Here is a 27,750-nt window from a genome sequence, read left to right on the forward strand (position 1 = left end):
TATGGATCTGATTTTTTGTAGACACCCTATCTATGTGAGGGCCTTTAAAATGGATGGCTTGGATCACCCAAACAATGTGGGCCCCCACTGTATTTTAAGCTAGTGTGTAGAGAACTCTCTACACATATGTGTAGGAACCGTTCTCTCTCTCTCTCTCTCTCTCTCTCTCTCTTTATATATATATATATATATATATATAAACATGGGGGGAGAGAATTCATTCTGTTCTCTCCCATTCACGCATCTTCTCTTCTTTCCTTCCCTTCTCAAAATTTTTTATTTCATCTCTTTCCATCTCTTATGTACTAGATTACAGTCCAATGTTGGGGAGAGTGTGACAATTCTGGAGTACAAACTGTAGAATAAGAAATTATAGAAGGAAACTTTGGAAAATTCTCTAGTCAAAATGTCTAAGATCGATCAGGTCACAGGTGAAAATGATGATGAGGACGAGTTCGAGAACCAGGCCCAGCCCGAGCAACCCTCCTTCTTGCTTAGAGGAATGTTAAGGAAAAGGGAGAGGAAATTCTAAAAGAGAAAGATTGGAGGTGGAACAATTGTGTATTCTCCTTGCATAGAATACAAGACCGAAAAGGGAGAATGTTGTATTTCCGGAAAGGAAACTCTTAAAGAGAAATTTCACCCATAAGGTAAAGTTGCCTCCTAATATAAGTGTTAAAACAGAGAACTGGAGGGTGACTTCTTTTAAAGAGGATGTGGAGGAAAGAAAAGAAGAGGTCATTGCTGCTCATGCAGGAGGACCTGTTGCTACTTCACAGACTTGAACCAGATCCACATAAGAAAGAAAAGAGTTGCTTCTCCGCATGAACCTCCAGATTTTGAAAATTAATGGACTGAAAAGCCAAACGAATGAGACATGAATTTCTTATTTCCAAAAGAGTTGCACGACGAGGGGCTTTAGGAGTGGACTCTTGGGAAAGTGGTCAACCAATTGTAAAGTCTTTCAAATGAGGCATGGAAACTCTAAGCATAGTTATTATTTTTGAGACAGAAGATGAAAAGGTTGCTCTTGAGTTTGGTTTCAAGATTTCTTTATCTTTTGATCTACTAAAGTAAACAATCAATTTTTTATCAAATTTTCTACAACAGTTTTTATCTTCTAGTTTGCTTATAATTATAAGTTCAGGTAAGTAGCTTTCTTTTTGTTACATCAAGAGCTACCCAATGACTCTTGATACAGATTTCAACCTAAGCTGCATAACTATCCAACAAATTGTCTCTGTTTCAATATCTAGTTTCAAATATCCAGTACAAAGTTTACGTCAAATGAGTTTAGTTCCTTACATAGGCCACCGCCAGCTCTCCAGCCGCGCTTTTATTCTTTATCAATAAGCAAATACAGACCTAAAAAATATGGTTCATCAATCAATCCTTCACCGGCGAGAGCAGGGGTCTATTGGCAAAGAAAGCCTCCATGTTGGCCATGGTCAGTTCAAGCAATGCTGAGAAGGCTTCTGGTGTCAAAACTGCTTTATGAGGAGACAACACTACATTGTCCATTCCAAACAACTCTTGGGGCACATTGGGCTCGTTCTCGAAAACATCGAGACCAGCACCCCCGATCTCTTTGCGAACCAAAAACTGAACCAGTTCTTTCTCATCAACGAGCGGTCCACGCCCCACATTAATGATCACTCCTTCCTTTCCCAATGCTGTTAAGACATCCTTGTCGATGATGTGGAAGGTTTCGCTAGTCAACGCACAACATACTATGATGACGTCACTTTTAGAGGCCAGATCACAGACATTATCAAAATAAGGGAATGGCACAGACGGCTTCTTTTTCCTTGAATGGTAAGAGATAATACAGCCAAAAGCCTCCAGCCTTTTTGCAATCTCTGAACCAATGCTACCAAGCCCAACAATTCCCACACGCTTACCTCCCAACTGCAAGATTTGCATCATGGAAATCAACATAATACTAATAATCATGAAGAACAGTTTTGATGTCACTAACAAAACTAACACACTGAACAAATAACCTGTTTGAAGAGGTTAAAAACTATGCAAACCCTCAAAAAAGGCATCACTAGCAGCTCAGGGAGCTCTTATGCCACTGAGGAAAGATAAGTACAGCATAACAGTATCATAAAAATATAACTAATGGATTTTTGTAGCACAACCATGAACATTATTCAACTCATCTTAATCCACGCGTATCAGTCATATGTCACAACCAAAAAAATGTCACATATCAGAGAATTACACAAATCACGGGGAAGAAATCACAAACATGATGTGTATACCTGATCGAATGTCTGACTCCTTCCACTATTTTTCCCATTTGTAATTGTGAGATGTTTTTGCTTAAGCTGCATTTTTGCAAACTGCAATTTGCACCTGAACTACCTGGATAACAGGAAGGCCACATACGGGATTGACTTATAACATGGAGATAGAAACTCCGGTGCTGAACTCTGACCATGTTATTTTCATTAAGTAACATTTAACTAGTCTAGAATCAGGTGTAATGCGGTGCAAGTGAAAATGATGATTGAAGTATACAACCAATAGGTGATGGATTCTTCGGTTTGGAACGTACAGACTGAGCTAGTTGCTGCATTTGATAATTTGTTGTCTTACTGAAAAGGTAACATCCAGGACTTAATATGGGGGTATTTTTTTTTTTTGAAAAGGAATATGGGGGTATATTGCTTGACCAGAAATATTGGGAACTCCTTCCTAGAGTCTCCAGAAATGTTGTTAACTGATCTACGATGCCCAAATATTTCCAAATAGGTGTAAACATGCATAAATTTCAAGTGTAAAAGCAGTACTCTTGTCATGTGCTTTTATAGTAATATGCTGAGAGGGCATTGTCCCTATGTAACCATTTTGAGATTAACCCCTGTTTGAAATTTTTGGTTCATATAACATGTTGAAATTTCATCAAAATTTGGGGATGGACATTCTTTTCCCATTATTATAGATACAAAACAGTGGAAGGATTTAATTATCAATTGATTCTAAGTATGAATTATTATAGAACCGAGTCATGACACAGCCAATCTATTTTTTTCTCTAATTTAGAAAAATTAATCATTGTTTAAAGAAAGAAATTATCGAGATCGAGTAAATCATTTTCCTCCTACTTGAGACACTGGAAGCTAGAGTATAGTCATTCTTCTTAATTCTTAAGGAGGTGCACATTTTCGCTTCAATCAATGATAAATGTGTTTTGGTTTGAACTGCCAAAGGATCTTTGGGTTGTCTTTCTCAAAATATTATTAGGGATGGGGACTCACTCTCCTTGGAGAGCGTTCATGACATCCGGTTTCTCCATGACTCCAAGTGTTCCGTCCGACAAATTAGTGAACCAAATCAACACATGCATGATGTAAAACTGGGATGGAATTTCTGTTAGCCAATAGATGAATTATGTGTAAAGCAGAGTCGTCACAAAGCCACCTTTTCATTTGCTGTAAACTAACAAAGTGGGAATGGGGTTGCCTCTGACAAACATTTGGGTTCTCTCCTACCTTGCGCAGGATTGTGATGGTTGCTACCTTCTCCTACATCCACCCCCATGCCCAAGAGACAATGATGACCCTTGCGCTTGCTAGGGTTTTCAAGTGATGATCCCTTGGTGCTCATCATGTGTCAGGATTCTTCTCGCACTTCATCTATTCCTCATTGGCAAAGCTTCTTCTTAGCATATTTGTCTGTGGGAACAGGGATAGGAGTTTATGGTGTATCAATTCGTGGGAAAGCTTCTTCTTAGCATATCAGCTGGTGGAAAGAGATGTCATCGCACATCTGTGCATAGGAAGAGAGTTCCTAACACATCAGTTCGTGGTAGAAGCATCTCCAGTGTGGATCCACAAATTTTCTTCATTTTTTAAATCCTATCAAGTTTTTTTTTTTTTTTTTTGAATGGCTTCTTACAAGGTGTATTATGCTTCGATTATTGAACTGTTTAATGGAGATCTGTTCCATGTTATTTCAGATCTGTATTTGTCATTTTATAACTTCAAGAAAGCTCTCTTTAAGCCATTTGTACTCCATTTACAGATTTACTAGTTCTTGCTTTGTTTTAAAAATCAGTTGCGCAAAACAGTTCACACTCTTTTTCTTGTTTTGGTTTTAAGTTTGGGTTATTACAGTTCAGATTGAGTTATTCAGTGGTATCTGAACTTTGTTCCTGTCATCCTGTGAGGAACATGGATGCCACATTACAATCATAAGTACAACCCAAGGAATAAACTCTACCTTAGCTTAGATATCCAACTGAGAGAGATTTTGGATCCAGTTGTGGAAGAAACAGAGGTGGAAAATCAAGGCAGTATTACGGCCGAAGAGATGTTTGATTCTAGAAATTATTGGTCATGATTGTGGAGATGCTCGATTAGGGTGGAAATCCCCAGCCACAACAAAACCAAAGGAAACCAAGAGGAACATTCGAATAGGGAAGCTTCTAAGGACCAACGGAGTGAGAGGTCTATTTGGTACACCCATCTAACATTGTCTAGGTCTGCAAAACCCACGTTTCTACAGAGATAGGTTTTGAGTCAAACCAGGCCTCTGACAAATTGGATAGACTATTCACAAACTATCAAAGAAAATCGAAAGCCTTTAAAAAATGTGGTTACCTTCCAAAGTTATTTAGAGATTTTGGGAAAATGTGGGAAGAGGTAACAAGTATGATGGAAAAAAAATACAACGAAGAATGCATGTGTCGACGTTCAACGGGGGAGTTGGCATGTCGGCTAGAGCATAGCTGCAGAAATTACAGACCTCTTTTATTCTCAGCCCCAAGGCAGAAGAGGATGCAATTTAGTTTGGAACCTTACAGTTGGAGGATGTTGCGTACGATTGTTGGTTTCATCGGCTTACCACACCAGATTATGGTGAGGTTTGCACCTTCGATGATTCCAGTTAAAGAATCTTAGATCGCTTCGGGAGAAGAAATGACAATGAATTCTTTAGAGATATGGACACTCTCAAGCTAAGGACCACGATGGGGGAAGGAACAAAATTCATCTTTATTGAATGTTTTATGGATCCCTTGAGGGGTTTAGTGAAAGAGTTCGAGCCTCCAACATTATAGGACACCATTAAAAGCGATTTGAACTTGGAATCCTGAAAAACACTACTGGACAAGGTTTCCAAATTTGCCACCATCTAAATCTAACCCAACCGAGTCACTTCATAGATGGGTTCCTCTTTTTTTTGAAAGATAAAGAAATTTTATTCATACTGAGCTTTACAGGTAGAGGGGACCAGAGGTTCCCTGTAAAACAAAGTACAAAGGGGCCAAGGAACAACTCCAATGCCAAAACAAAAACAGGGCCGCACCAAAAGTGCAGCAAGCTCACTACAGCCTCCATTGAGGCTCACTCCTCCCTCACCCAAAACATCATCTACATAAAAAAAAAACTTCCTTTTTTCCTCCAAACAACCCCTGAGTCAAACCAAAGACTTACAAAACAAAAGGAACAGCGAATGTATCTGAGGGATAAAATCCCCCAAGAAGCAAAGAACCAAAGTCCCTTAGCATACTTAGACACACTACTGCAGCCCTAAGAGAAACAGTAATAAAATCAGAAGAACGGACCAACAAGATTCCAGCAACTCCTTCACAAAAACTTCAAAAGCATCCCCTTCCATCACTTCTTTAGAGCTTTGAGCTACCTACTGCCTCTAGCCGGAGTCTTCCCTTTTTTGGCCGCATCCCTCTTCTCAAGCTCCAGAAACATTTCTTTCGAATTCTCCAAGTTCTCCTCAAAACCACTCCCCAGAGCCCTACCCACTTTCGACATCTCATCAAATTCCTTCTCCTATTTCTCCTCCTCAGACAGCTCTTCAACTTCCCCTTTCGAATCGAACTAAGCCCTTCCCAAAGAGTCTTTGATCTGACCACTAAGGTCAACATCCATTGAGTCTCTGGAAAATCCCGCCTCTTGAGATGGCCCCTCACTACCCTCATCCTTTGCATCTTCTTCCAATAATCCTTCTTCAAGCACCTTCTTTACAGCCTCCAAGTTTCTTCTAAAGAAGGGGGGTTCATGCATTGGAACACAGATTTCTGCCTAAGACTTCTTACCAGTTAGCTCTTCTAACTCCTTTTCCTTTCCCTTAGCCCCTTCTTGAAATTTCTTTCATTGGAGCTCTAAGTAGGCCTGGGCCACCTTCCCTCTCGAGACTGAAACTTGACCTTCCCTTTTGAAGGACCTCTTTTCCACTACCCCTAAACCAACTTCTCGCGCCATCTTTCTTTTGCCATTGACATCAGCCCTCTCGTCATCTCTTGAGGAAGGAGCCTCACTAGACATGTTATAGAGGGGTTCCTCTTCAGAGAAAGGAATCGTCCCCGCCAAGGAGAAATCATCCCACAAAGCCAACACTGTCTATTTAGATACTATCAAAGAAAATCTAAAGGCTTCAAAGATTGCTCGAGGACAAGCAATCTTGGGAAGGTACGACTTGTAATGTCTCTTTATGGCAAGAACACCGAGATGTGGGAAAAGATGGTGGGCAGTAACCCTCACATCATTTAGAAGCATATGAGGAGTCTTATGTGTTCAAAAGGGCTTAAGCGTAGGATGTAGACCCCAATCAAGTTTTTATAAGGGTTTGAAAAAGGCAATGGGCTACATGAAAAATATTTGGGTTTTCACCTACTTTGGGCACAATTGTGAGATAGGGTTGCTCCCTTCTCCTCCATCCACCCTCATGCCCAAGCGAAACTTTCTAGGATTTTCAAGATCCCTTGGCGCTCATCTTGTTTCTTGATTCTTCTTGCATTGCATCTTCTATTCTTCATTGCCAAAGCTTCTTCTCAATATATTAGTCCGTGGGAAGTGAGTTTATGGTGTGTCAGTTTGTGTGAAAGCCTCTTCTCAGCGTATCAACTAGTGGGAAGAGATTTCATCGAACATCTGTCTACGGGAATAGAGTTCCTAACACATCAATTCATGGTGGAGGCATCCCCAACATGGATCAATGTGGATTTACACCTTTTCTTCCATTTTCGAATCCTTACAAGGTGCATCACATTTTGATTTTTGTATTGTTTATTAGCGATCTATTTCAAGTTATTGCATATCTATATTTGTCAATATCTTAGCTAAAGAAACCACTCTTTGTTGAAAACTGAGAGATCTCTAATCTCCCAAAACAGTATCAGAGTTGATGTTCAGCCAACAAAAAGACACAAACACACAAAGAAAGAAAAAACCAGATTTGCGTGGTCTGCAGTGTGCCTACATCCATGGGATAAGAGTGTTTCACTATTTTGATTAGCGTTACAAACTATCTATTCTTCCATTCCTTATCAGCCACAAAAATACCCAAAACGCTCTTACTCCCATAACCTTAATTTGTAGCTTATATATTAATGCCAATACATCAAGAAAATCGAATTAAAGTCATCTCTTTAAGCCACAACAGCTCAATCCGTGTGCGTCATGCATCTCAGTACACCAGGGTGATGAATCACTACCATAATACAAGACATCTTCACAACATCATTTGTACTCCATTTACAATTTTTTATATTCTTTCTATAGTTTGGAATTCATATGAGCAAAACAGTCCTGTCTTTCTCGTTTAAGTTGAGCGTTTTCAATTTGGGTTATCACATTTCAAATTGAGTTATTTTATACATATGCATGACTAAAAGGGAAGACACAAGGTATTATAGCTGTGTGACCAATTGATGTAGGACAACCTAGAGAAAGGGGTGACCATAGTTGTCAATTCCGTTTCATTCAACATAAAACATGACGTTTCGGTGCTTCCTTTGTTTCGATGTTAGATTTCAGAAAATACACAACATTGGAGAATTTTTTTTTAAATAGTTTAAAATTGAAAAAAATAAAAAAATTTGTTAGAAAATATAAGAAACTATTACACTAACCTAATTTGATGTTTCAGAAAATACATTGAGGTAGAGATTTTTTTTTTTTTTTTTGAATAGTTTAAAATTGAAAAAAAAATAAAAAAAAATTGTTAGAAAATATAAGAAACTATTACAACAACTAAATTTAACAAAAATGACAAATTTTATTGCTTAGAATATTAAATTTATTGCAATATATCAATGAAAGGAAAAAATTATTCATACAAGATGCTAAGTACTAAGTGATAACTATAATTATTATAAATAAAAATAAATATAGAATTGTTTAAAGTTCTCACATATCACATGTCGTCTCTCAAACATAAATTCATAATAAGCCATCTTTTATGGGCTTCCATAAGTCGGATCACCATAATCAATTGAAAGGTACCTCACATCATAACCACCAATAGCTCCATGAACATCATCATGAGGATCGACATCCTCATCTTTGTCGTTCAAAGTAGCAACAATAATAGATTCTTTCACTTGTCACCAATTGAATCCTCTGCGGTGAAAATAGCAAGATCCATCCTCTATTATCCAATCCATCAAGAACTTAAATTTGTCTAAACTAATGGGGTTGCTAGTGGTTGATGTCTTCCTCCGTAAATGTGTAGCACGAAATTTAATAATTACCAATGAGTTTAACTTTAAACGTAGTTTGTGATTCATTCATGAGAAGTGAGAATATTAATTATACATATTAAACCTTTTTCGCAACTTAAATTGTAATGGATAAACCCCAGATCATCTAATCTATGGTCTTTCTTTTCTTTCTCAGCTTCATTCCTCGGCTTGTTTGGAGTGTAAGTGTTCGATACAATATGAACACCGGCAACGGATCTTAACGATTCAACATTGAGAAAATCACATGTAACAATATGGAATAAATTGAAATGAGAAAAAGATATACCGGAAGCCATGAATCTTATTTTTCTTTCTCTTAAGGTTTCTCTTTGCTACACAATAGTCGGTGATGGGGACCGGTTTCCTTTCTCTTCAAGCGTGGATTCTCAAAGTTTGGAAACAAATTCGTTGTTTGCAAATAGGACCCAAGAGTACTTTTTATAAGCGTTTGTGGGAAGAGATGCGACTCCTCATCGCGCCGATCCCTCTCCCCAAACGTCTCTTTACGTTTATACCTTTTCACATAAAGTCTTTTCATTAATGACTTTTCACAAAAGTAATTAACTAACCAAATGATCTTGACCGTCGATCTTGAAAAAGCCACATCCACCGTTAGGATTATTTCCTAACATTCTCCCACTTGGCTAGCAAGATCTTTGAGCCAAACATAAGGATCATAACTTTAAATTAGTTAGATAATAAACCCAACATTCCGTTTAGCAAAAACTACCAACAATAAACCATGTAACCATTGGGTCACCAACTCTACCCAATAGCCTACCCCATGATTATATTATTAGTAATTCTTACTAACATGAATGTAAAAGCATACATGCATAAGATGTAAACATGGTCCAAAATAGTCTACAGACATTCTACCTCTTACTCACAATCCATTTACGTAATGTGCACAAAATGGAGCGGTAGAAAATAATATATAACAGAATCATAAAATAAAATGTGATCACAACAGTGTATCTCAATACCTAATGCAGACTCCCACTGTCATAGGCTATCAAAAGTGTCAACCAACCTTATGTGCGCTACATGCTCTCTGAAGAGCTTTGGTGACAAGCCCTCAGTCAAAGGATCTGCCAACATAAGTGCGGTGCTTATGTAATCTTCAGATACACACTGATTCTGAACTTCCTCACGACAATATGTCAATACATTGACCACATTACTTGATTTGTCGTTCTTGGAATTGTAAAACCGCAGCGGAATTATCACAATACATTCCCAGTAACTTGTCGACTATCAAGAAGATAAAATCCTGAGATAAAATTCCGCGACTTCAAGGCATAGTACAAGGCCTTGAAGTACACAATAAACTCCGTACCCAAGGTGGAAGCAACTGAGTGTCAATTTGACATTCTTCCACGATTTAGGACTTTCTGCAAAATATATTAGAGCAGAACTCTAGGTGTTCCGACAACAGTCGGAATTAGATTAACCAATCACACTAGGGTTATCTCATTTACTTTATGTGAGCATTAAACCTTTAGTCCCTTACAGACAATATATAACCTTTTGGCAAATTTCCAATGATCCATACATAAATAACATTGGTACTTTCTAAATTTGCCCACCATATAGGTTATACACAGATAGGTGCAGATTTAAATATTCAATAGACCCCAATTGCGGAACTATTAGGGAACCTCTTTATCTACTCCTATAATGAATCGATCCTGGGACCTTGGAACTGACTGAATATATCACCATTAACTATAAGAACACTACAAATTGAGTAATTTATCCATGTTCAATACTTAGGACTTTACCAAGATAGACTTTCTGCAATCTCAGCAATCCTCGAGTCCCAACTAGGTGAATCTAAACTCCTATTATGTAGGATGCTTCACCTGAATTCTTTTGTATGAATATCATTGAACATGGCTAAGTACTACTAGCAAGTAGTATACCATCAACACATAACACAAGGAAAATAATATTACTCCTCCGACCTTAAGATATATCCATTATTCTGTGACAATTCCTTAAAACTTAACATAGAGAATACTTGATGAAACTTTATGTACAATTGTCGAGAAGTCTGCTCTAAACCTTAAGCAGAATCTCTAAGTCTACAGACTATGTGCCTCTTTCCTTAGCCTCAAGGATTGTTCGGTAGTTGTCACCACCAAAACATCTATAATGTGGGTTGTTAACTTATATGTGTCTTTTAATGTTCCAATGAGCATTGGTACCACCTTATCTTGGATCACCAGTACGGGTACTACAATCTGGTTCTCCTTAAAGGTGATATTACTAAAGACACTACACTCCCACTAAGGTCACCATCCTCTAGAAGTCTTGGCACATTTAATCCCGACAATATACGTACTATGGGTCAATCAACAGAACCTAAAACCCTTAAATACTTTAAGATAATCTATGAAATTGTAACTTATGGTCATAGAGCTTAATCATTATATTCGTGGGTTATAAACTTTTGCCTCATGTAAACAACCCAAAGTTGCATGTTTTCCAATTTCAGCTTCCTTATGACCTATAAATTTTAAAGGGTCTTAGGCACAGCCTTACTTGGATCACAAAATACATGGGTGTTTTAAGAGTTTTAACCCACAATCTTAGGCAACAGAGAGTTGCATAAATGACCCTTATTGTTTTGATCGTTTATGTCAAGTTAATTCTCGACTCTTACCTTATAGATCACAAACAAAGATAGGGCCTCTACTTCTGATTAGAGAGACACATTTAAATATGGCTAGAAAATTTAACCAAAAGGGTAACACCTTCCGCCACCAACTGTCAGAGTCCAAAGATCCAAGATGTCATTGTGAATGACCTTTAGTAGATCAATACTCTTGGTAACACCCTAAACCGATTAATCTTTGTATATTTCTCCTTCAATGTACCCCGTATCATTGTTTAAATCGATAAAATCAAGTGAATCTAGAATTCTTCTTTTACCCAACTATCCTCAGATATGTGGTTAAAAAACTTAACCTACTGATTGGATAAATTCTTGTTCACGCGATTTCTAACAATACTGATTATCTTATTCTAATGCAAGGTAGGCCAAGTCTGACCTTGAGAGAAGTGCAATCCAAGACAATAAGGATTGCCCTGAAGAGAACCAAAATCACTAAATGGGAAATGGAAAACTAGAGAGAATCCATTATACTTCCAAACCTTGATTCATAGCCAAAGGAATCAAGTTTTTCTAGAATAAGATTTCTAGTTCATATGAAACCAAAATTTTAGAAAAGAGTGGCGAGTAATAATGGATTCAACAGCCACCTTTATTCTATTTCCCGATATAATGGTATACTCTCCTCTACTAAGCACCTAACTCGCACCAAGACCTCACATAGAATTCTAAATGTACAAATCTTTTTCCGGAGTACTTACGAAATAGAAATCATAATATACAAAGATATGGTATTAATTCCAGGCCATATCAAACTTAAGGGATCCATACTTTAAGTATGTGTCATTTATTATTCAAGATAATGGCACTTGATACAAAGTTCACTCTCTTTAATTGATAATGCTAAGACTAGTCTATATCTTCATGACTCTAATGCTGCCATTTAAAATAACCAAGAGGTGTGTCGAAAGTGAGCACAACCAAGGTTCTGAATCTAAAGCTTTTCAAAGTGTGCTCAAAACTACAACTTTGGTGAATATACTTTAAGGTTATCAAAACACATCATAAGGGTATTTACAAGTGCTTCCAATGATCCTCTAAAATATTCACTAACTACATTCAAGAACTCCTTTGCATTTTCGAGTCTTAAAAATATCTCGAATTGCATAAAAAATGGAGGTCTACCATTACTACTAGAGTGATACTAACATTGAACTCCCACTATTCATAAGCATCTTTTAGATGTGGGTTTAGTGAGCCTGTAATTCAATGATACATAGTCTAGCCTTTTGTAGTCTTGAATTATGCAGATCTATTCCATCACTTGCTAAGGTTTCTGACCCACTAAAGTACTCAACATAATCGGTATCTAGAAAAGACACTAAGATACCAACAACTTCAATGTCACAGACACAGACTTGCAGTTCCAAACATGCTCACTTCTTATAACACCTATTCAGTCCAGAAATGGAGTTTAATTAACTCAATCCACGATTTTAATCAATCCAACTGAAAAGAATGACTAAAATGTATAAAATCATGATGATACATAAGTGTGCTTCTAATTAGATACCATATGTGCCATCGTGGGTCGTCCATTGGACCGTGCCATGATGCAGAATTGGTTTCTAGTTTAGAAAACACAATACCATGATTATGAAGAGACACCGGTGTATCACCGTGGTCGTCCGTTGGGCCGTGCCACGGCACACAATTGGTTCTCACATACAATACTCAATCAATCTATCTTAAGGGAAAATTAGTTAGATTGCCCAGAATCACAAAAAAAACACAAAAATGTGACCCTGACGAAACATCAGACGTGTCATTGTGGGTCGTCCGTTGGGCCGTGCCACAACACACAAACGATTTTCAATTCAGGAAATCACAATACTGTGATTCTAGCGAGACACCAGGCGTGTCACCGTGGGCCGTCCGTTGGGCCGTGCCACAGCACACAATTGGCTCTCCCATGAGACCAACTAGGGCCTGATAACCCTATACTTGAGGCGCACATCACCGTTGGGCAGAAGTATAACCCCAAACCAGGTTACCCAGGTCTAGTCCTCTCACACCGCCTATTTGTGCAAAACAACAGTCATCCGTTGGGCTAAGTGTTGCTCTTGGACAAATAGTCGCAATTGAAAGTGGTTCATAGTCCATAAATGTGTCATTGTATGCGACACTGTTCTCAAAATTAACCACGTAACCTTAAGCGATTTCGTTTCCCAGTTAGAATCGCAGTTCTTTGTTCATTCATTTAGTGACCAATCATAACAAGATATAGTCCAATTTCAACTAAAAATAATGAACAACGTAATAAACTTGTGTATACAAAACCAACTTTCAAGTTCCATGATCAAACATATTTCAATGTTTTAGGATTTGAAAATACACACTATCAGTTTATTATAACCATAAGCTTGGGTTTTAAGCATATCTGGCATGAACTAATGTGCATTCAAGTTAAAAGTTTAGTCCCATATATGATTTCAACTAATCATTTTAACCCTTAAGTTATATGCAAAACATAAAGCATATAAACAACATATAGGGGTGCTTAAGTTAAGAATTAGAAACCAAAGGTGTTCATTGACTGAGTTTTAATCATTAAACAACATCAAAACTTTACATAACTGGGTCTCCATGGCATTTAGTTAATTCTTCAAGAGTTTGAAATCAAAATTAAACTCAAGGCCCACTTTAAAAAAAAAAAAACCCAAAAGTTATAAAATTACACTGGAATTTTAAAATCCAGACTCCGAACACCAAAACAGACCTTGGAAACGGGTTCATAATGGTCTAAAACCATAGGAATGGTCTAACCTAAGTCCAAAACCCCAAAATATTTGACTTAAAATCAAACTTACTGTGGGACCCGATCCCGCGAGAGGGGTGGGGCGCGAGCCGCCACGCCTTCTCTTGGTCTCTCGTACCCACGCGATTGGCATGTGCATTTTATTATTGGTTTTAATTCATCTTTTATGTGAACTTGGGATCACTAAGGCAATCCGAATTCCACACAAAAGAGACTGACAGAGTCGCCACCTAGATGTGGGATCTAGGACCCAAAATTAACCAAAAATCTAGACTCGCTACCTGGTTACAAGAATGAAAGGTATGGGGATTTATCCACCACATGCACCATTCCTGCCCGATAATCGGTCTTCGATTCCAAAAGCTAACTCTTTTGAATTTATTTTAAATGGCTCATTCAACTCTCTGTTAATGTGCTAACTACGGGACATGCATCCTACGATCTAATTTCAATGTGGATCCTAAATGTGTATCTTGATTCCTTAATTTGTTTGAATTCAATCTAAGTGAAAGTTCTTCTAAAATTCTAATTTCGTGGAAAATCTTAAGTGATTTGATTAAGCATTTAAAAGAAAATTAATATACAAAACACCACAATTTGTTGTGGTGCCGACTCGCGGTTGGTATGCCATCAGACATCCAAGCTGCCTACGTACCCAAGCCTCACTGGGATCAGAGTCGACGTAGTTCGGTGCATCTAAGCTAAGCTACTTATGCCTAACTCAACTAAGACACCGACCTAGACGGGATTGACTGTTTCAACAGTTTTAAGAGAAGTTATTTAATTCAAGTTGGGGGTTTTATTATCCTAGGATTTCATCTAAGATGCTATATGATTCTTATCTAAATGCAAGTTGTTCCTTAGACTAATGCAGGTTAGCCTACATCCTAGTTTACTAGGCTTGTCCTAGGGAAAGATTGGGTGACTAGTGTAACTAGACCTATGGCACGGTTGCTATCCATAGCAAGCGTCCGTGATGAGGCTGGACTCCTAACTCTAGGACTCCCTAAAACCTAAGACTCCCTAAAACTTAGGACATGACACGACACGACACCAGTGTTCCTAAATTGGGCTCTAATGGTTCTTATATCGGAAACCATAATCCAATGGTTCCGGAAGACTCGAGACAAATCAATTTAAGCTCTTGAGGTTAGTTAATTTCAGATTTCAAGGATTTTCAGTTCTTGGACATTAAAGGATTACCAATGGCTCTAGGGTTTACCAATTTCGGCCCAGAATAGCATCCAAGGAAGGGAATCGTGCGCTCTTTCCTTGCGCAATTTAATACTTAGGTTATAGCACCTTATTGCCTGGCATATCTCAGGATTTCCGTGGACAGTAACCTCGGAGCCAACAACGTGCTATAGCTTAAATATTCAAATTGTCAAAGATCGAGTGCAATAAGGATACGATTATGGATGCACTGGCCATTTTTCCAGGGAAATCTAAAGATCCTAAGATTGCTGTTTCAATGGATTAAGGAGTTAATATGTGACAGAGATTTAAGGTTCTTTAGAGATTTTCAGATGATTTTTTAATTAATTTCGGATTTTCAATGAATTTTATCAATTTTAAACCATATGAGTGATTTTACAAGTGAAACTGTTGCAAACAAATTCGAAATGAGTTGAAACTTCTACAGCAGCAAGATATGATGAGATGTAGCTTACTGGAAGATTTCTACAGATTTTCACATTAAGCTCATGTTTAATTTTGATTTAACAATTAATTGACTAGATTGCAAAAATAACACAGAAATTACTAGAAATAGAACTCTAAATTCAATGAAATTTCTACAGTAGTAAGATATAAGTAAAAATAGCATGCTGTGAGATTTTCATGAATTTTAGAGCCTATTTACTATCAATTTTGGATTTTTCAATTTTCGGACCAGATTATGAATTAACACTACATCCCATATGAAAAAAGATCTAAATCACTTGAAAATTTTACAGAAACTACAAATATGGAATATAAGACTATTGTAAAAATATTGAGAATTTTATCTGTGATCTGATGTTTGTAAAAATTCTTCCAAAATCTGATAATTTTCAAAGAAAGCATAAAATAATATACCAAATCAATTCCAAAAATTGTCAAAAATTCATGGTAGAATGTATCAGCATTATATTATTTTCCTACGAAATTTCGTTAATTTTGGAATTCGTTTAGCATATATTTTAGTTTTCTTCTTCGAAAAGATATTTTTGAAGAGTTTTCTATTTTTAAAACATGATTTTCGAGAAAATTACGATTCCGGAAAACGTCCTCCAACCTTGTTCTAATGTGATGAACACAAGAAAAATTTAAAATTCCAAAAAATAGATCATTCCGAGATGGCTATTTTTTCGAATTCCGTAATTACTCAGCCATTATTTTAAATAAAATACCCCTCTTCACTCAAATTTTCGAAAACCGTTGATCCAATGTCCGATCCGATCCGATGATTATCTTACTCTATTTAGATAGATCGTTGTATTAAATTTCGGGACGAAACGGAATTGAAACACCCATGTAGATCATGATTTTAAGCACACACATTTAATATTAAATTAAATTCATTTAAATGCTTAAAAATCATGCAAAAATCCGAAAATATACCAAATAATTCTGAAAAAATCCGAGAACAGTGTACCTACCTACGGTGAAGATCCTCGCCGAATCCGAGAGCCGCAGAGTCCGAAAATCCCGCCGAAGCTCGATCCGCTCAGTTCTCTTTCTTTCTTTCTTCGTTTTTTTTTTTCTTTTATTTTGCTGGTTATTCTTCTCACTGCTGATGGGGATGAGGTGGATGAGATGGAGGCCGTGAGAGAGTAAGAGAGTAAGAGAGAGAGGGAGAGACCGAGAAAAGAGATCGACAGAGAGAGAGACCAAGAGAGAGAGAGAGAGAACGTGAGACAGAGAGAGTGGGAGAGTGAGGGACAGACAAAGGGGAGTAAGAGAGAGGGTGTAACAGAGAGAGGGTGGGAAGGATATAGAGAGTAGGAGGGTGAGAGAGAGAGAGAGAGAGAGAGAGAGAGAGAGAGAGAGAGAGATAACCGAAAAAGAATAAAAAAACAAAAAAAACAGAGCATGTGTGATGCTCTGTTTTTTTTCACGTGTGTTTTTTTTAATTTTTTTTTCTTTAAAAAAAAGATGTGAATGGGAAGAAATATAGAGAGGGATAGTATGAGATGGTGAGGGTTGAAGGAGAGGACCGAATGGGGGAATGAGGGAGAGGGGAAGCAGAGAACACGATTTCTTCTTCTTAGTACGCACAGAGAGTGCTCTGTTGGGAACGCTCGACGATTCTTTCTTTTTTCTTTTTGCACAGAGGGCGCTCTGTTGGAAGATGAGAGATGGGGAATCGTTGTTGGGGTAGGAAACAGAGAGAGATCGTAAAAAAACACAGAGAGTATGGCTGGTGAGATGAAATACCGAGAGAGAGGCGATGGAGAGAAGGAGCCAAGAGTTCGAGAGCACCTCCCTTTTTCAACCGAGAAGATGAGGAGAAAATAGAGATTGTTTCTCCTTTTTTTTTTTTTTTTGGAAATTGCCATTTTTAAATCCCTTCCCCAAGTGAGCAAGGAAATATTGCTCTATATCTACCCCTCTTTGATAAGATTTCGATATATATTTTTGGCCCAAATCCAATTCTTACCTTGAGCATAGAATCCTAATAAGGGAAAAAGGGAGAGTATCATGCATGTATGATTTATTTCTTTTTTCTTTTAGCCGATCATGCAAGCATGGGTGTGAATATCAACCTCCTTCTTACAATGTTTAACTGCCAAGTATCTCTCAAGATGGGGCCCACCCCATGGAGCCATCCGAACCAACTATTTGACGAGCCGCAATGCAAATTAGTTGCACCTAGCGAATCCTTTTTGTCGCATAATCTGAACCGTCCATTAAACATGCATCAATATATGAATTAGTTGCGCCCCTCTAAATCATTTCGGTAGGCCGATCCGAGCCGTTCAAATAACTGGCTATCAATTAATGGGCTAGGATTACTCATAACGTGGGCCCCCTAAGTCACTCCCATGGGATGATCTAAATTGTCCAATTTGACGAGCCACAGCTTTAAATTTTAATTTTTCACAATGATGGGTCCATATCAGATTGGTAAAAATACACTCCGCTCATCATGGAAATTGATCTCGTTTATCGGATCCAAATGAATTTAAAAACCATATTCTTCATTAAAAACAATGCAGGGCTCACCTGTTTGATCTCATTTTAATAGGAAATGCTCAATGCGGGTCCCCCAAACGGGTCCAAATTTTCAATAAATGTTCAATGCGGGCCCACTGAATGGGTCCGAATTCTCCCCTGGCTTGGATTCTTCTGAATAACCATTCTCGACACTTAGCGAAAAGATGCGAAACACGGCAGAAATAACCGACAAGATTGAGAAAACATAAGAGACGGACACGGAAATAGAAAACAGAATCGATAGAAAAACATTAACCTCTTTGTTGACTAAGGCGGAGCAAAATGGGGGTGTCTACACTTACAAAACCAAAAGTCTTGATTTTATACTGTAACTATATCATACAGTGCTTAAATACCAAAAATGACCTCAAAAATAGGTCCAGAACGATCTGTAACCTTAGGAACCAATCTAATCCGAGCCCAAAACTCCAAAACTTTTGACTCAAAACCAAATTTATAAAGTCAAAAGTGTTAAAAATACACTATAAGTGTATTATACAGTGCTCAAATGGCAAAATGGATAGCAAAAATGGTTTCAAAGGGTTGCAAAACCTTCGGAACCAGTTTTACTTGGGCTAAAACCCTAAAATATTTGACTAAAAAACCAAGTTGAAAAATCAAAAGTTTTTGAATTTACACTATACCTATATGATACAGATGCCAGATGCCAAAACTGACCCAAAAAATGGATTCAAAATGGTGCAAAACCTCCAGAACCACTATAATTTGGCCAAAAATCTCACAAAAATGGGCCAAACCGAGTCAAACACAGATTTGGGCCGTTTAGGCCTATGGGCCGGTTCAGGTCAGGTTGGGCCATGCGGTCTGGTGGGCTTAGAGGGTCTACTGGGCCCTTTTTAATTGAAAAGCCCGTCGCGGATCCTTGATGGGCCCGCGCGGCCCGGTTGGGCCCGCCAAGCCCGACACTATTCATCGTCTTCTTCATTAAAATAGTGAAAATTCCAGCAAAATCCGAAAAAACACTCAAAGTTCGATTTATTATTGCGGCTTCGTTTGAAGTCCGATTGAGGCTCACAATACGCCGTTGGACTCGTCTCTCGACGAACTTCGCAACCACGCCGGAAAATCTCCGGTCGGACAAGCCGGTCGCCGGCGGCACACTGTTTTCCGGCAAGGTCCAAAACTTCCCCAAAAGTTAAAATTTTCATCTTTAAATCGCCGCCAAACGCAATCCAGACATCGGATCGACGAACCGTTCGTTGCGTTGGATTCATGGGAACACAAGCAACGTTTCAGTGCCATTTAATCATCGATCCGACTCCAAAATTGATGGCGGCACTCAAAATACAAGTTGTCACAAACCCTATTTCAATTACTTTTAATGCGATTTTCTCGCTATTTTCTCGCCGGAACCGTGGCTCTGATACCACATGTAAGTGTTCGATACAATATGAACACCGGCAACGGATCTTAGCGATTCAACATTGAGAAAATCACATGTAACAATATGGAATAAATTGAAATGAGAAAAAGATATACCGGAAGCCATGAATCTTATTTTTCTTTCTCTTAAGGTTTCTCTTTGCTACACAATAGTCGGTGATAGGGACCGGTTTCCTTTCTCTTCAAGCGTGGATTCTCAAAGTTTGGAAACAAATTCGTTGTTTGCAAATAGGACCCAAGAGTACTTTTTATAAGCGTTTGTGGGAAGAGATGCGACTCCTCATCGCGCCGATCCCTCTCCCCAAACGTCTCTTTACGTTTATACCTTTTCACATAAAGTCTTTTCATTAATGACTTTTCACAAAAGTAATTAACTAACCAAATGATCTTGACCGTCGATCTTGCAAAAGCCACATCCACCGTTAGGATTATTTCCTAACATGGAGATCTACAAAATTCTTAGAAATATCCACGTTTGTGGCATATCTCGTGATTCATAAATTCAGTTCGTGAAATTGTCGTTCCATGCTATCTGCATGTCGGTTAGATGAGCAACTCTATCACCATTGGACTGGAGTTCCTTAACTGATAAGTCCTATCACTACAGGTTGCCATGGTGGAACCATCCTAAATGTTTAGGTGTCTTTTAAGTCCCTTAAGTTATAGCACGGGTACCATATTCTTTTCTCATCAAAATCAATTAAGTTCTTTGACTAATGAGTGTTTTAAATAGGCCCCACATATGTAATACAAAAATTTCAAGTGGGGAGAGTCTTGAAGTCATTAGGAGTTTCGCTTTGCATTCGGGTTCCACGTCAGTAAAACTCGTATTTGGTTGCCGATATAGCATTGAAATCCATAGATGACTACTAAGGATGTCTCCAGGTTAATCATTCTTGTTGCTGATGTGTCACCCTTGTCTCCTCGTAATAAAATCCCAGCAAAAAACCATAGTTTTAAAACTTTTTTGCTTGAGTTTCTAGGGAACGATGCTTTTTATCTCTTGCTCTCTCTTCCCTCTCTCTTCTCTCTCTATATCTGTAATGACACTCCCTACCACTACTCTACGAGATTGACAACCAAAGACTACTGACCACTATTCTACGAGGCAAGTTCCACTTAAATCCAACACTTATCTCCTCCTTGTTGACTACTTACACCACTAATCTACAAGGTGAATACCTGCAAATAAAAAGAGCCTTATATATATATGCCCCATGGCACTTTTCTTTTACAGATGATGCTATCCTATGATATGGAATGATGATTAAATAAAGATATGAAGTTTTTTCACGTGTTTATGTGATTTATGTTCTTGAGAATGCGATGCCTTGATCTCATTGGTCTGATGCCCGGGTTACCCTTGGTGCAAAGCCTCAGGATTGCTAATATGATTCTAGGATTATCTTTTTCACATTTGGTAAGATGACAAAGCATCTTTTGAAAGATACCCAAAAAAACTCTTTGTGGGATGCCTTGATATACGTATCTTATTTTTTTTATTCTTTGTAACATATTTTTCCTATTTTCTCTCTTTTTTTCTTGGTTTTCTCTACCAAAACAATGTGCTCGGGATCCAAAAATATTCTTTTCCCTTGCCTAAAACCTAAAACCCCTAATTTTTCTTCTTGCCTTACCCATCCCATCTCAGCCTAAACCCTGCGTCCTTTAATTTTGCCCAAAAATCCTTGCTTATACCTTGTCAGTATACGTCTGTAGCTTCTTAACATATGTATGCAGGTATTCGTATGCAGCTTCCCAGCATATGCCTGCGCACCCGTCCAAACCAATCCTAAACCTAGTAGAAATACTTTTATAATCTAATCACACAACCATCATTTTCACCCCTAACGGCCCTTCCATAGATCTGTCCTACATCATCTTATGGAGAACCTGTCCCAGCAAGGAGCCATTCCAGAATAAAGATAAACTTCCTAATTTCATCAATCTCAAACTTTTTCCCAAATTTGTGACCAACACTTGGGTGAAGAGTGTCAAAAGCCATTCCATCCAATCTCGGTGCCCACCAATCCTCACAAAAATAAAGACGGGTAACATAAGAAAGAAAACCACCTTCCACATCCTCTTTAGACTCCAACAATTGGTTTCCCTCCATAGCATAGTGAATCCAATTAATTCTTCCACGTGCATTGGCCATTTGGTGAAAGAATGTGGTATTCCTGTCCCCCTCTTTCAGCCACATGGCTCTAGTTTTATGTGTATGGATAATTTCCTTGCTTTTGGAAATAGTCAAGCGAGGAAATAGTCATGTGATGTTCCAGATTATTGCACAGGTACAGATCCGCTAGTGCCATGGCGGGTGGTTTGGCGAAAGATGGGGCCCTTTTGACGGCCACACTTGTGACGTTCGACGAAATAACAGTGCGCGCGCGGGTGTGTTTGTTGGGGGGGGGGGGGGGGAGGTGTGCACGATCGCTCTTGATTGCATTATGTAACTTTGGATCCCATGATTACTGGATGATATAGTTAATTTTCAAAAAAAAGATATTCATGCACTCATGTTTAGCCAAGGATCGTTCTTCTCTCCTTCCGAAAGTAATTTCTCCGCGTTAGCAACATCAATCAACGAAATAACATTCAAGATTTCTCCATTGCATTAGCTAAAGGATAGCTCAAATCCCTCAAAAATCACATAAAGGATACCAGTCATCCTGGAAAGGGTGATATCACATTAGATCCCCAAACATTTCACCTTTAACCCCTTCCTCTTTCCACATCATTTCTTCTTTCCCACTTCTTTTGGTAACTATCCATATAACCTTTTTTTTTTTGAATGGAAACTATCCATATAACTAATACAATTTTATTTGTTTCACGGCCAGGAAGGGCTAGAGGAGGTGAGTCGGGAAGAGGAGCATTAGATTTTGTGGCTTCTGAAGATGCGGATCCTCTCCCTGAAACCCTAGGCCCAATTTCAGAGTCCTTGAAATGTTGAGGGAGTTGGGATGCTCCTCCATTGCCCTTGCCTTTAACAAAAAACTTATGTCTACGATTTACATTTTTTGGCTTGGTCCTTTCCAAAACTACTATGGACTCACTGAAAGGATTTTGAGAATCGTTTGCATCGGACATATTTAGAGAAAATAAAAGTCAGAATTTATTAAAATCAAGAAATTCGATGCTCACCAGAAGAAACGACAATAAGGAATGAAAAGGTTCAAGGAGGAAGATGAGTTGAATCGTAACCGGCAACCAAGAAGCTCTGAAAAGAGGATTAGACCCAACCAGTCGTTGGAAAGCTCGCCGAAAAGTTTCTCCAGGTAACGGAACCCTAGTTTATCAAAAAGTAATAAACATAAGAGAGAAGATTAGAAAAACCCCTTTTAGGTTAAAGTTTCAACACGGGCGGATCAACATTCTCGTCCTTTCAATAGGGTGTGGCCTATACACGTGGCGCAATTGGAGGAATTTGAAAAGAAAGCTTTAAGTTAAAATACTATTCCTGGAGGAAAGGATGCAAATATCCCCACCTCTAGCTTCTAGAAGAACCAGTCAAAACCTTTCTCGTCAAAAAGGGGTCGGAATCAAAGGAGTAAGTCCACCCTTACCTTCTGATTCCCCCAAATCCCACTTCTGGGTTAATGAGGGAATCAGATTGAGTAAAAGGGGTCGGATTCGGAAGAGTAAGTCCACCCTTACCTTCTGACTCCCCCAAATCCCATTTCCGGGTAAAGGAGGGAATCAGATTGAGTAAAAGGGGACGAATTTGGAAGAGTAAGTCCACCCTTACCTTCTGATTCCCCCAAACCCACTTCTGGGTAAATGAGGGAATCAGATTGAGTAAAAGAGGTCGGATTCAGAAGAGTAAGTCCACCCTTACCTTCTGATTCCCCCAAATATCATTTCTGGGTAAAAGAGGGAATCAGATTGAGTAAAAGGGGGGGATTCAGAAAAGTAAGTCCACCCTTACCTTTTGATTCCCCCAAATCCCACTTCTGGGTAATGGAGGGAATCAGATTGAGTAAAAGGGGGCGGATTCGGAAGAGTGAGTGCACCCTTACCTTCTGATTCCCCAAATCCCATTTTTGGGTAAATGAGGGAATCAAATTGAGTAAAAAGGGGTCGGATTTAGAAAAGTAAGTCCAATTACCCTTACTTTTCAATTCCCCCAAATCCCATTTCTGGTAAAGGAGGGAATCAGATTGAGTAAATGGGTGCAGATTCGGAAAAGTAAGTCCCCCCTACCTTCTGATTCCCCCAACCCCACTCTAAGGTAAATGGGAGGTCAGGTTGAGAGCAAAAAGGGTTGGGTAAAGCGACTACCTATTCCACCCATCTATCTAAAATACAATCGTAGGTTCTTCAAACAGAATCATCAGAACATAAAAACAAAGAAAACAAAGAAGAAAAGGAGAGCAGACAAGAATTGGAATAATAAGTACCATTTCATTTCATTACCCAAAGTATATGGCCTCAAGGCCTACAAAATCTTGGCCCCAGGCCCCTACAATTCTGGGCCAAAAGGCCCCCTCCTTCCATACAAAAAAGAGGTTCTTAACCAACAGAACCTAAGTACAAAAAATTTCTTAAAAAGTTTTTCAAAAAGAGAAAGCTACTGAAGTGCCGGCTTGATACCCCTCCTCCTAGCTCAATCCTAGCGGCTGTTCGGAGAGTTCTCCTCATCGGAGGGGTCTTCGTTCTCTACCCCCTCCGAAGAACTATCCATGACAGGATCAATCTCATATTCAACCAACTCGGCGTTGAGCTCACCGATCTTCTGCCCCATCGAGTGGTTCTCTAGTTCCAGATAGTTGACGCGATGACTAAGCTCTAAAACCCGATTGCAGAGCTCCACTCCTTGATGATGAGCGAGGAAAAGCAACCCCCTCTGTTTGGCAACATATGACTCCACCGATTCATCCTCTCGGGGTGGTTAGGGAAGGCTTGGAAAAGGGGTAAGAGGGGGAGCATGCTTGTCTTTCCAGGCCCGCTTCGATGTGTATGGGGGCCGCATCAAATCCTTGTCTTGTTCCGAGTCGCTTGAGGAACTGTCATGGACCTCCACCGTAGCTTTTCCCTTACCCTTACCAGAAGAGGATCCCCAAAAAGATTTAGACATCTTTTAAAAAGGAAAAAGAGAGGGAACAAAGAACTGTTTTGGTTAAAGGGATACTTTAAACTTCTTCTCCTTAGGTATAAATAAACCTCCATGGGAGGGGAAGGTAAAACACGCTTCACACGTGGCATTCACTGATAGGGAGGTCAACAGGTGCGTCATAATTACATTGGAACCCCCCAAGGGATGTAGCCGACTAACTGTCCCGTCTTCTCGTATTCCGAGACTTTCGTAATTATGGAAAATGCTAGATTCAATGACAGGGTAAAGATCTTACTCCCTTGGCCTATTATATGGACCAAAGGAGTAGGGAGGTATTATGATGGGGTAAAATATGGCATATAAAATATGGCATAACCATAGGATTATGCCACATGTCCATACGCATCACTAAAAGATTTCCCATCATTATCCATCATGACTATTATCTGTTACCTACACGCATAATCAACTAGCCAAACACGCTACTAACCCTTCATAGTAAATAACGCCCCAACCAATCATGAGAATCAAAGCTTTTTGTCGAATGATTAGAAGGGTCTACGTGGCGCACGAAGACAAAAAGATACATGCAGAAGGAAACAAGCTTATATATACGGGATATCACAGTACAAAGAGGTCTCTCCTCTTACCACCTACTACTCGATATTTGCCTACTGGAAACCTCGAACACTAAGCAGAGGAATGTTCACCATTAAAAAAAGGTCTTAATTGCTCATTAAGGCTAGTGCAACTACTGGAAAAGAGGAGAAAAGGTGTCAGACGCCCGCACTCCCCTTCCCCGGACCCTACATTCATCCTTGATGACTTATACCCCAGACTTGGGTGTCGAAGTAGTCATCCGGACCAAGCCCGGACCCCTGACCCTCTCTTTTCTGTGATTGTAGATATCCAGCGGAGGTTCTCTATCAGCCACACGATCACAGATCCAAATTTTGGCACCATCACTATGGATAGAGAACTTCTAGAAGATAAAAGACTATCAATAACAAACCTACCTGTATTCTAACTCTCCTCAAATAAAGATAGTCAACTCAAACACAAATACCCACTCGTCAGATATTAGAAAGACACTTTGACGTGAATTGTGAAATTGGGTGGGCCCCACAAAATTATTCACGCTTGAATTACTACTCCATCATGTTCACATGATAGTAAACGGGAGCTCATCCAGCCTTTTCACGAGCTTTTAGATGGTGTAAGCCCGTCCAGTGTTTTTCAAGAATTACTGTACGGCTTACACCATAGAATCATCCAAACCGTCCATTTGATGGGCCACAATGTTTGTGCCCATATAATTGTTCCCATAGGATGATCATAGCCCTCCGATCTACATAGGAACTGCATATTACGGAGACTTTTATAGATCGGAGGGTTGGGATCATCCTATGGAAATGATTTTTTAGGGACAACCTATTTAAGTTGTGGCCCATCAAATGGATGGTTTAGATCATTCTACGGTGTAAGTCGTAAAGTACTTTTTGAAAAAAAAACTGGATTATACATGCTTAGACCGTCTAAAAACACCATTTTTTCATCTGCCCAACGCACGATAAAGTGATCATAACTGCTGATTTGGTGTGTCATTTCATAGGTCCTTTTTGTTTTAGATTTTGAGAACTGAGTGTGAGAACAAAACTGATTACTGGACTCAAACTAAACATAAATTTTACTCCAATAATCATTTTTGAACTTAATATGCGTTCTCAAAATTCAAAACAAACAAGACCATAAATAAGCCAAAAACCCATAAAGTAAGACTGTCATACTACAATAGATGTCAGTTCAGTTGACTAAACATGGACTTGTTTTGAACTATTGAGCAGAAAATACCAAAAAACCACATTTAACATGAAAAATCACACATGTTCGATACTCCAATTATATTCTTTTGTGTTCTTTCATGCTTTAACCCACCAAATCAACACGATTGATCACCATATACATGTCCCACCTATATAATGGAAATAGCAAGCAGCAATATCTAAAATTTGCAGAAAAAAAAGAAGACCCAAATAATAAAAATAAAATAAGAGAGAGAGAGAGAGAGAGAGAGAGAGAGAGAGAGAGAGAGAGAGAGTGATGACCTTGGAACCGAGAGGATAGTTTCCTAGCTGTGACCAAAGTCCGCGACGTACATAGCGGTCGGAGGCGGAGATCCTTCGGAAGACGTCGAGCAAGAGTCCCACAGCAAAATCAGCAGCGTCCTCCGAGAAGACGGTGCCGGCGTTGGCAATGGCGATGCCCCTGCGCCTACACTCGGGCAGGTCCACATGGTTGACACCCGTGGTGGTGGTGACGACACACTCGAGGGCAGGGAGGCAGCTGAGGGTGGCAGAGTCAACTGGGGTGAGGTCAATTGGGGTGCGGCCGGAGCTGAGCAGGATTTTGGCCGACTGGGCGTGAGCGGTCAAGAAGAGATGCAGAGGCATGGAGGACTCCCATGACTTGATAAGATGGTATTTCTTTGAGAAAACCTCCTCAAAAATAGGTAAAAGGGGTGTCAATACCAAAACCAGTTCCGACTCTCCTCCTTCTGCCATTACTGATAAAGCTCTCTCCCTCTCGTTCCCTCACTAAAACATCAAGAAAATGGGTAAGTGAGAAGGAACAAATTGGTTCTCACTAAAACATCACAACTCAGCCCTTAGGTTTAGGATAATCAACAAAAAGTTCTTTTTTTGTGCCCACATGGCATATTCTCATTGTCGGACTGTCCCATTTTCTTTTTGTCATGTCCTACGTTCCGTTTCATGCACGCGTTATAAGCTCTTGATGATTGACAACTGCTTATAAGAATCTAGGTAATGTGCTGAATTTGATGACTCACACGATAACACAAGCGTCTATCTTCTCTGCGAGCTGATCTACACCGTAACAATGGATGGAGAGAGACAAGTTATGAGTGTTTAAAACACCTTGAGACTCTTTTGATAATGCAAATACCGAAATTGGTGGGGTGGCATGTATGAAAACAGTCCTAAGAGAACATGTAGTTTTGTTGGAGTGCCTGATCAAAAACGACAGAGGTGATTGAGATACCTTAGGTCAATTAGAGGCGTGTACGACAAGCCTTCTCACGTGTTGTCCGTAGCAAAAAACTGGCACCATAACTTTTTGTTTTGCATTTTATTGTAAAGATTTTA

The 27,750-nt window shown here is 39.1% G+C and overlaps 1 protein-coding gene across 1 annotated transcript; it reads right to left on the minus strand.

Annotated features, from left to right (window-relative positions):
• Window positions 1-1,223: 1,223 nt before the first annotated feature.
• Window positions 1,224-27,252, minus strand: LOC143855482 (glyoxylate/hydroxypyruvate reductase HPR3-like). Its single transcript, XM_077365598.1, has 2 exons — window positions 26,692-27,252; window positions 1,224-1,908 (listed from the first exon to the last, which is right to left on the minus strand). Exons 1-2 carry the CDS (start codon window positions 27,145-27,147, stop codon window positions 1,387-1,389), a joined length of 978 nt encoding a protein of 325 aa, XP_077221713.1. The 5' UTR covers window positions 27,148-27,252; the 3' UTR covers window positions 1,224-1,386.
• Between the last annotated feature and the right edge of the window lie 498 nt (window positions 27,253-27,750).

Source organism: Tasmannia lanceolata, unplaced genomic scaffold, assembly GCF_043159265.1.
Source record: "Tasmannia lanceolata isolate RefF3 unplaced genomic scaffold, GAP_Taslan_0.1 ptg000021l, whole genome shotgun sequence".
NCBI lineage: Eukaryota > Viridiplantae > Streptophyta > Magnoliopsida > Canellales > Winteraceae > Tasmannia > Tasmannia lanceolata.